The 10593-nt window shown below is 48.3% G+C and overlaps 2 protein-coding genes across 2 annotated transcripts; both read left to right on the top strand.

Moving 5' to 3' along the window:
* The first annotated feature begins 1063 nt into the window (after positions 1 to 1063).
* rpp25l (ribonuclease P/MRP 25 subunit-like) lies at positions 1064 to 3703 on the top strand. The gene is made up of 2 exons (XM_041044631.1): positions 1064 to 1159; positions 2269 to 3703. The coding sequence occupies exons 1-2, from the start codon at positions 1157 to 1159 to the stop codon at positions 2932 to 2934; spliced, it is 669 nt and encodes a 222-aa protein (XP_040900565.1). The 5' UTR covers positions 1064 to 1156; the 3' UTR covers positions 2935 to 3703.
* Positions 3704 to 4255: 552 nt separating this feature from the next.
* Positions 4256 to 10088, top strand: LOC121186042 (gamma-aminobutyric acid type B receptor subunit 2-like). Its single transcript, XM_041044633.1, has 19 exons — positions 4256 to 4498; positions 4639 to 4776; positions 5024 to 5194; positions 5333 to 5434; positions 5587 to 5652; positions 5987 to 6175; positions 6298 to 6540; positions 6668 to 6728; positions 6818 to 6898; positions 7165 to 7315; positions 7410 to 7542; positions 7739 to 7837; positions 7970 to 8092; positions 8472 to 8582; positions 8696 to 8923; positions 9017 to 9145; positions 9304 to 9391; positions 9483 to 9582; positions 9716 to 10088. The coding sequence occupies exons 1-19, from the start codon at positions 4256 to 4258 to the stop codon at positions 9900 to 9902; spliced, it is 2643 nt and encodes an 880-aa protein (XP_040900567.1). The 3' UTR covers positions 9903 to 10088.
* The last annotated feature ends 505 nt before the right edge of the window (positions 10089 to 10593 follow it).

The following is a 10593-nucleotide window of genomic DNA, read 5'->3' as shown; positions in this document are numbered from 1 at the left end:
TCAGAATGAGAAAAAATCACTAGAGAAAGTGAGTTCCAACTAAAGCCGCAACAATTAGTCAATAAAAAGAATATATATATATATATATATATATATATATATATACCAAACTATTCTGATAACCACGTGTTTAAGTCTTTTTCTTGCATTCTGTGGTTCTACTTACACATATGTAAGGATTTGCTGCTTTCTTGGCATTTGTGGTAGTAAACTGAACTTCATCTTCTGGATCACTGGTTGGAAAAAAACAAGCAAGTAGTAATTTTGGACTTTGAATCACTGCTATTGTAAAAATAAAAAATAAATTAAAAATTAGGATTTTTTTTCATTACTTCTTGACATTTTATAGACCAAACTATTCAATTATTTAATTTAAAAAAATTAACTCTGGTGTGTGCGCGTGCGCGTGTTGACGGCAGGTACAAGTCATGTCATCATCATCTGCCGCTTATCTGAGTCCACAATGCACCGAAGTCCTACGGCACCTCCCACAGGTGGTGAGCCCATGGGAGGTGGTGCCGTCCGGAGGGGGGCGCAAACCTACGACCGTGAGAAACATGCTCTACCAACTGAGCTAACCGGGCGGCGGCAGGTACAGGTGAGCTCCCGAAATACATTCAGAGAAACACATCGGGACTTTTTCCAGGTCCAATGAATCCCATTGGAAAGTTTCAGGAATTAGTCAAAATCTAAAAGTCTTTTCTCTTGTGGAAATTAAAAATACATTGTGAAAACATTTCGAACAATGCATAAAGCTCACCTTTGTATGGCCTGTACAACGTCGCTCTCGCGCGAGGTATCTTCTTCGCCATTTTCTCTGAGCAGGAGCGGGTTCTCTGCTGCCCCCTGTGGCTGAAGAAAGGGAACGCTCACTGCTAATAATTCTTCTTTTTTTAATGTCGTGGTTTTTCAGATGAAATAATATATAATATAATAATCTCAAATAAACAAACAAAAACCAAATAAACCGTACATGTGTTGTGTCTCCTCCTGCTCATTTCCCGCTCAGGTGTTGTGATAAGCTGCTGTTCAGAAACAACCGACCTACAGAGGAACTACGACAGTTTACGATAGTTTTCATCGTTTTACGGCGACGTAAAGTCTATCAGGAGAGGTAAACATGTGGAGAGTTAAGTGACCAAAAAAACCAAATCCTATGGTAAGATTATGAACTTTTAATTCATATATTTTAGGCAGTAATATAACACAGGAGTTGAAGTTTATTATGACTCTGGTGTTTTTGCATCCAGCTGATGCCGTGAAGATAAACCGAGGCTGTGAGCATGAAGCTTAGTCGCACTTGCAAACACAGCTAATAACAAATCGCTGTAGTTTTCTGTCAGTTATTGAACATCTCTGTTCGACTGGTCGGTAACTAAAGTTTGGTTTCGCCCTCCTTTATCGGCGTGACGTGTGTCGAGCCTCACAATGTCTGTTACAGTCAGAAGAAGATCGCGCCGATTTCCTTTGGGAATACCATCGATTTAATCTTTTCCTCGTCTCAGGTGAACATAGACTCATGGCAGAACATTACAAAACAAGCGACTGAATCAATACGAAGCCTTCCATATTTCGGCATACATTCATCACACCTAACGCTATTGGTTTCCGTTTGTACAGATGATGAGCTAGCTTACTAACGGTAGACTTCACCAAACGTCTGAATGATTGATAGAAACATGGAGCTCACTGTAGATGTTTACACGTTAAATCACCGTGGAGGGAAATCAGTTATATCCCGAGCATGTTCGAAGAGACTCAAAAATTCTTCCAACCATTAATGTTCTTTCAGGTTTAAATGCTTTGCGATACACAGGAGAAATGTTGTGTGTCTTCTGGTGTTGTGTATGATGTGCGTGTTGTCTGCGGAGGTCAGTACATACATGGCTCCTGTCTGGTCAGGTTGATGGAGAAACGGTTCTGTGATAGAGGAGATGGACACTTTCTTCTTGCCCTGTCTAATGTCATCATTCAGGATTTACATACAGACCTTCAGTGTCACCTGCTGCAGAGAAGCAGAGTCTGATGATTTCTAATCTGATGATTTGGCGCCTCCCTGTGGCAGAGGGACAGGGTTTGTGCAGCTGAGTGGTTCCCAACAGCCTTGATTCTGTTGTGCAAATAAAAAATAAAAACAAAACGTTGTTAGAATTAACAAACAAAAGAAATCCTCAGTTCAAGTTCATGATTTTGTTGTTCAAATAAATTAAAATCCTTTTGTTAATAGTTTTAATTGGTAACATCTGTCTGTCCTCCATGTGTCTGCAGATGGAGAACTACAGGAAGGCTCGGACAGTGGAACAACCATCTGTCTGTCCGTTCACCAGTCTCCCCCCTGACACGCCAGAGGTCCGTGTCAAAGACGGCAGCAAGATCCGCAACCTGCTGCGCTACGCCCTGAGCCGTATGGAGGCCAAACCCCGAGCAGCTGAAGAGGAGGGACGACCCACGCCTGAGGAGGGAGGCATGGCTGTGGAGGAACAACAGGAAGCACCAGGCCGCCCGCTCTGCAAACAGATCATCTTCACTGCGAGCGGTAAGGGCGTCTCCAAAGCCATCACTTGTGCTGAGATTGTGAAGCGGCGCATGAAGGGGCTCCACCAGCTCACCAGGCTGCTGTACAGCACCGTGGTGGAGGTGTGGGAGCCACTGGAGCCCGCCGCTGGCCTCGACAGCCTGACAGTGAGCAGGAACCTGCCCGCCATCTGGATCCTCCTTTCCAGAGAGCCCCTGGACAGCAACCAGCCCGGATACCAGGCACCAGGCCGATACGACGCCCTGTGGGCTCAGTCCACTAACAGGGAGGAGGGTGGAGGTTTCACCGGACAGAGACCAGGACACAGGAGGAAGAGAGGAGGAGGTGGAGTGGGCGGAGGCGCCAGAGGAAAGGGATCCAGCCGTCAGACTGGACGGTCCAGAGAGGCCGCTAAATGACAGAGCTGATCTCTACAAACTGGACATAAAGGCGACTGAAACACTGTGAAGGAGCATGAAGTGAACTCTCAGTGGAAACTTAAAGCACAGGAGCAGCAGTTTGGTTCAGTGGCTTCAGTTTGTTTCTCTGAGAAGAGACTTCAAATTATTTGCAGAGAGATGATCCATCACAGCCAGCAGCTCTTCTTCTTATTGTTATTGTTGGGGAACACTGACTTATTTAGCCTTACAATCTCAACTCCAGGTCCAGTCGCTTGCTTGCTCAGGTTTTTGATAACAGCTGCTAACAAAGACTGAGTGATGCAGTCAAAAGCTCCGGATCAGGTGAGTAAGTGGACCTTGAGTTGAGGTTGTTTTGTTTGCTGCTTGATGTAAGTGACAGTTTTGGTGTTATTATGTTTGAAGAACAGTTTTCAGCTCTGCCTGTGATGATCTCTCCATCACTCCGTCACAGTGTAAACTCTCCGACTAATGAGGTATGATTTTAAAAATCAGACAAACATAAGCACATGACAGCTGTGGTCAGAAGCAAACAGCCGAAGGAATCTAAAAGTTGACGCGATGGATTAGCTAATGGGCTAAAACAGGAACCACCAATTTAAGTCTTTTCAGAATCTGCCTTTCTGTGTTCAGTCTGGGTTTTTCATCAGATGCCATCTGCTTTTTGTCTGTAAAGGTTTCAGTTCCACACAGATCACAGGTCTTTGACCTGACCTTGGTTTTCTGTCTGTTGTAATATGTTCATACATTAAAACAAGGTTTGTGTGTCGCTGAAGTCTGAGAAGTTTTATGAGTTTAACCCTGATACTGCGTCCAGGTTCTTTATTAATCAGCTGTACTTATTAAATTAAAAGTAAAGTCATCTTTAAAAATCTCACCTGTCCTCTGTGGGACGTACTGACTGTCCAACACTGTCTCACACTGAAACATCTGTGGGATGGACTGATGTTCATGTTCCCCTCAGGATGAACTGCCATGACTTTGGTGATCTGACACCTGTCAGCCTCACCTGTACCTGGAGGATCTTCCAAACATTTGGCAGTTTCCTCAAATATTTATGACAGCATTTATTCAGTTGTCAGAATAAACAGGTCGTTATCATCATTTCCTGTCAGTTAACTGATCAAACAGCCTGTCGTTTCCTCCTGTGTGAGAGCTCAGGATCCTGGTGCCATCTGTGTTGATGTTGATCCTTTTATCTCCTCAGTCGGCCTCCTCAGGCGTCAGCTGCTTACAGCACAAGAGGATTAGGGTTTCCCTGCAGGAGGCTCAGAGCAGAGCATCAGGCAGAGAGGAAAAGTGTCTGTAGTCGGAGCAGAGAATGGAGCGCTGTGGACGGGTGGAGCCGTTCAGGTTGCTGCTGGTCTGCTGGCTGCTGGTCGGCCCGGTGCTGGCTCAGGTCCGCCACCCTCTGCCTGTGCTGTGGATGACGCCGTCCGGGTCAGGGAGGGAGAACCTGACGGCAGGCGTGGGTCCGGCTGTAAGACTGGCTCTGCAAGACCTGAAGAAACAACCACCACCACTGGGAAACTATGAGATCCAGCTGCAGCTGCTGGACTCGCAGGTTGGTGTCACACCTCAGTTTTTTACATCAGCACAAGCTCCATCCTCAGTGAGTCTGCTGCCTCTGATCCTCATCGAAGCTGCATCGTCGTCATCTCCGTTAACGTTTCCTCCATTTCATGTTTTCATCATGTTCTTCAGTGTGACCCTGCTCCATCACTCAAAGCTCTGTTTGACACCATGTGGGCGGGGCCAAAGTACCTGCTGTTGTTCGGAGGGGTGTGTCCATCTGTGACCCTGTTCACTGCTCGCTCTCTGCCAGCCCTCAACCTGGTGCAGGTACGGTTGTTTTCATCTGAGGTGACTTAAAGTGACCCAGGAAACATAATGTGATGCACTAACTCAGAGAGGGACTTCATTCATTCATACGTTGTGTAAGAACACTGAGTTACAGCAGCAGCTCTGCTTCTGGATGATGTTTCTGGAAGGAAATGCAGTTCAGCTTCACCTCCACAGGCCACCTCAGGATGCTGGTTTAAAGACAGCACATAGCAGTTAGCTGGTTACATGTCCTGTGATGTTCCAGGTGTCTTTTGCAGCCATGTCCCCCGGCCTGTCCAACAGGAAGTGGTACGGGAATTTGTTCAGCACGATGCCGTCAGACCGAGCTCTGAACCAGGCCACCGTCAAGCTGCTGCAGCGCTACAAGTGGACCAGAGTCGGCATCGTCACACAGGAAAAACCCAGATTCTCACAGGTGAAGCTGAAACGCTGCAGGGATGTTCATGGTGATGTTGACCTCCTGACCTTTCCTCTGACACCACCATCAGGCCAAAATCACGCTGCCTTACATGTATTTGTCTGGCGTCACATCTGCTTTTCTTTGTTCCTCCAGATGAAGACGGATCTGATCAGACAGCTGCTGGAGGCTGAAGTTCAGGTGGTTTCCACAGAGAGTCTCTCTGATGACGTCTGTGACAGCCTGAGGAAGCTGAAGGTACTGAAGGACCAGCAGAGCAGATCACACCATCAGCAGGACAAAGACATGTGACTGACTCCAGATACTGATTCATGTTCCAGTACATTTAGCCCAGTTCGTTCAAAGCTGAGTTTAAAATGATTAAAATGAACGTGATGTTGTCTCTGCAGCATCGTGATGTGCGGATCATCATCGGACAGTTTGAAGAGGATTCTGCCTCCGAGGTTTTCTGCTGTGTACGTACCTGAGACCGTGACCTGAACAGCAACTGAAGCCTGCATCGTGTTTTTTAATGGTGAACATGTTCGAGCTGCTTCTGTGCGATGAAAACTGGGAACAGCATTTTGGGAAAAACATTGACTCAGCGAACCGCGTTTGTTCAAATCATCACACAGAAGGGAACGTTATACGATGGAACAGCAGTGTATCCATTCACAGTGTAGGCTGCTCACTGAGGCGTGTTTACATCTGGGTTAGAATCATGAAGGCAGGTCTGTGGGTCTGTGAATGAAATCCATCACATGAACTGTGAGCGGGCGTGATGCGTTTCCTCTGTGTGACTGCTCTCAGGCGTACAGACTGAACCTGTTTGGAGCTCGGTACCAGTGGGTCGTCATTGATGAAGGAACAGCTGGATGGAGGCTGGGGGGGCAGGTTTCCGGCTGTTCGGCCAACAGCCTCCTGACGGCAGCTGACGGGTCCATCAGGCTGCAGGTCAGACAGCTCAGCAGCACAAACACACCTGGAGTCTCTGGACAGGTCAGAAAATATGATCTCTGTTCAGTAAAGCGATCAGCTGAGTGTGTGAGGAAGGACAGACTGACTCTATCAGGTCTGACCTGCTTTGTTTGAAGTGTTTTAATGGTGACCCTGTCCTGCAGACTCCTCGGGACTACCAGGACGCCTACCTCAGACAGCTGATCCAGGAGGGGTCGCCTTTCAGCCCGCTCCACGCCTTCGCCTACGACGCAGTTTGGGTCGCCGCCAGAGCTCTGAGTCAGGTGATGGAGGCCGTGAGGCACCGAGAGAAACACAGCGTTCAGAGAAACGTGACGGTGGGAGAGGAGGAGGTTCAGAGGATGCTGCTGGAGGCCGTGAGGAGCACACGCTTCGAAGGGGTCACTGTAAGAACATGTAGAGAACATGTAAACACCTGTTCACAGTATGAAAACTATCTGAGATTTAACACTGGGAACAGTAAATGTAAATGGTACCAGTACTAACAGTGATATTGTAGTTGTGTTTTTTCAGGGACCTGTTTTCTTTCGGAACGAGGAGAGAATGACGGCGATCGAGCTGATCCAGTTTCAAGGTGAAGTAAATCACATGCAGCCGCTCTGTAAAGGTGTTCACATTCACATTCAGATGTTCAGCACCGTGTGTGTGTGTGTGTGTGTCCAGGCAGCAGTGGTGTGTTGGTGGGTGACTTCACTACAGCCACTCACCAGCTCCGACTCATGAACCACCTGCTGAAGTTCAAAGGTCAGAAACTAAACTCACTCTTGGCCTTTTATTTTGAAATGAATAACTGAAAGCATCATGTGCTGTGACTTTAATTTGAAATCTAAAGTCGGCGGCAGGATGTTCTCCACAGTGATGATTTGCTGCTTCCAGTTTACCTGAAGTTTTATTGTTTTAAATTGTTGGTCAGAATCCGACTTTTTAAATAAATCTGAATAATGATGAGAGTAATAACCAGCTGCAGCCCTGGATCAGTTACACTGCTGAATGTCTCTGTGCTCCTGCAGGTCCAGGACCAGCCAGAGACCGGACCCTGGTGCGTGTGCAGCATCGTCGTGTGAACCTCCTCCTGTATGGCATCGTGTCATCGGCCTCAGCCGTGACCATCGTCATGGCTCTGATCATCCTGTGCTTCATCACCATCCACCGCAAACACTGGTACCACCTCTGTCCATGAACGTCCACTGTCAGATCTTTGTGGAGCGTGTCACATGTTGTTGTTGTTGTTACTCTCCGCTCTGTGCGCCTCCAGGCTGCTGAGGTCGAGCAGTGGATCCCAGGACCAGCTGCTCCTGCTGGGCATCCTGCTCTCCTCCTCCTCGGTCCTGCTCTCTGGTCTGGACGGAGCCTCGGTGTCTGACCGGACCTTTGAGGTTCTCTGCTCTGTGAGTTCAACCAGATGCATTTTTTAAAACATGTATTTATCCACAAACAACAGAATCCATAATCTGAAGCTATAGTGTTTAGAGGCCAAGGACAGGACAGTATTGATGAGCTACACCTGCTATGATTTCACTGTCTGCGTTCAGGAGGAAATCCACTTCCTGTGCTGTTTATTCACGGATTCATCTGGTCTCTCAGGTCCGTCTGTGGACTCTCTCAGTGGGACACACCGTGGGCTTCGCTGTGCTGTTCACCAGAGCCTGGAGAGTGTATTCACTGTGCAGCAGCAAGCAGGAGGTAAACCACCACCATCACCACCACCCTGAAAGTCTTTGGCCCAGATGTTAAAATGCAGCTGTAAGTTTTCATTTGAATTGTTTTACGTTGTGTTGTGTAAAGTTGTCGTCACTGTGTCTGTGTTTCCAGCAGCAGACTCGTCTGCACGCGGGACCACGTGTCGTACTCGGGATGTTCCTGCTAGATGTGTTTGTTTTAACATCCTGGCAAATCCTGGACCCCCTCAGGCGGGTGGTGCTGCAGCATCGCTTCGAGGTGACGATGAGCAGGCGGATCTCAGATCATCCAAAACCAGTTTACAGCACGGAACAGGAAGAGGGCGCTGTTCTTTCAGAGTGAACACAGCTTAACCAGTTACTGGTGACACGTTCATCCTTTTAGGGGAAAGAGAAAGTGAAAGGGCTGATGGGAACTGTGGTCTTAATGTGGAGAGACACAAACATTAACAACACCAGCGGTGTGAGTGTGAGACCAGCGTGGCCCGGACACATCATTATTATTTATCAGATACACTGAGGTTTAAAAAGACAGTGAGGACAGTGAGGACAATGAGGACAGCGAGGACTTTAGAAACCAGTGAAAGCAGCAGAACGCTGCGGTGATCAGCTGACCTGCTTTTTCTTTATTTTCTCAGCGTGATGCTGCTGACGAAGGCGTCGTCGTCCGGCCGTACTCTGAGCACTGCAGCGGCGTGGACACAGAGCTGTGGCTCACTGCTGTCTACGGATACAAAGGCCCTCTGCTGGTCAGTGCTGACACAGCAGAGCCCGCGCTGCACCGGAGCCAGGACTCTGGGACGTTCCTCTGGGATGTGGGGACCCTGTTTGGCTTTAATGAAACCCTGTGTCTTTTCTTCAGGGTCTTGGATGTTTCCTGGCCTGGAACATCAGCTCTGTCCAGGTGGACCGTCCTGCTGTCAGCAGGAAACCCCTGACTCTGAGTGTGTTTGCTGTGACGCTGTTCAGTGTGTCAGGAGTGTCAGGATCACTGCTGACATCCCACAATCCTCCTGTCCAGTTCTGTCTGAGCAGCGTCCTCATTCTCTGCTGTAACATCTGCATCCTGAGCTGGCTCTTTGGACCAGCGGTCAGTGCGACGCTCGGGGATTTTTCATTCTTTTTAAACTTCAGTTTTGAATACTCAGAGAACTCAACCTCTGGCTTGTTCTTTATTTTGTAGATTTTCCACTTGTGGTGGAACGGCAGCGAGCTGCAGCAGCAGCCGAGCGAGCTGCACGGTGAAGCTGCAGAGGACGAAGACGAAGAGCAGCTGAGGTTAAACCAGCAGCTGCAGAGTCAAACTGCACAGGTGAGGACACACAAACGTTGGTACGGCTGTAGAACTGATCCTCTGAGGTGCTGAGACGCCTCGCTGGTCACATGGACTGACCTGTCCACACTGTCCGTTTGGTTTTTACATCCTAACATAATAACACTGTGGTTGTGTCTGTTGTGTCCTCTTTGCAGCTGGATGTAGAAATAGAAGCAGTCACCATGCAGCTCTCTGAGACGACACAGTGTGAGATGCTTCATGTGACGACAACAACAAACAACAGTAAACACAACAATGATGTATCTGCAATCCAGCCTCTGTTATCAGACTGAGACCATCACTGAATGTCTCACCTGTGTCTCTGTCTCAGCAGGTGAAGTCCGACCTGTGACGTGGACTCATGAAGCTCAGGTCTGTGCCGAGGACAGAAACCCGGAGAGGAAGCCTCAGGACGACATCAACTCTCCTGAACAGTGAGTTCAAACCAAACAGCTGCTTCCACGTTTCACCAAAAAATATATTTAACACAGATGAAAGGGGACATTGTGTTAGTGGGTTCTTCCCAGTGTGTAACGTGGTAAATGATTTCTGCTGTTTGTCCCTCAGCGTGCGGCGGCGTCTGTCCGTGCAGCTGCCCATCCTCCACCACTCCTACCTGCCCTTCGTGGGCGGCGTCAGCTCCAGCAGCTCCAGTCTGTTCGGCAGCCGGGACGTCTTCGTTCATCACGACGTGCTGATGGCCACGGGAACATCCTGCCACCCTGACAGCACACACCTGGAGCCACCTTACTGAGGAACCAATCAGAGGGCAGCTGTGAGCCTCACCTGTGGCTGCTCTTTGTGAACTAGAGGATTTTGGTCCCAGATGAATTTTCACGTTGTTATGTATGAAAATAAACACACGTCCATATTTCTACACTATTTCACATGTTTTCTGACGCAGAAGAACAGAAGCACGCTGCCACTGTGTGTGGTGCTGGCTTTAATCACACAGAAGACTGAGGCTGAGGCTGCTTGTTAATTTGGTTTGTAAGAAAAATAAAAAACACCTGGATGAAGAGTGTGTTTGCTCTCGCTGCAGATCCAGATTTTATCAGCTCAGGGAATTTCTGAAGTGATGAAATCATCCAAACATGAGCTTTGCCCTGCGTCAGGCTGCAGAGGGACCCTGGAAACCGTCCAACCAGAGGACGTTTGACTCCAGGTGTTTATGGAGTGGAGCTCTTCAGGTCTGTCACAGTTATGCCCAAACTAACTGTGGACGGATTGGGACAGATTTGGAGCTCTCTTCAGTCTCTGGGTGGACGTTTGAGAGCTCACAGGCAGGAGTCGGATCTGATCGAGGACGTCCTCGTCTCTGAGTCTGCTCTCTCCGCTTCCTCCAGCTGCTTTAACTTCTGAGCACTGACATCACACGCGGCGGCTTATCGGCCATTTTGAATATGAGGTCACAGCAGCTGTGGCTCAGGAGGCAGGGTACTGAA

Source organism: Toxotes jaculatrix, chromosome 8, assembly GCF_017976425.1.
Source record: "Toxotes jaculatrix isolate fToxJac2 chromosome 8, fToxJac2.pri, whole genome shotgun sequence".
In the NCBI taxonomy this organism is placed as follows: Eukaryota; Metazoa; Chordata; class Actinopteri; family Toxotidae; genus Toxotes; species Toxotes jaculatrix.
This window is presented reverse-complemented; position numbering and strand designations above follow the sequence as displayed.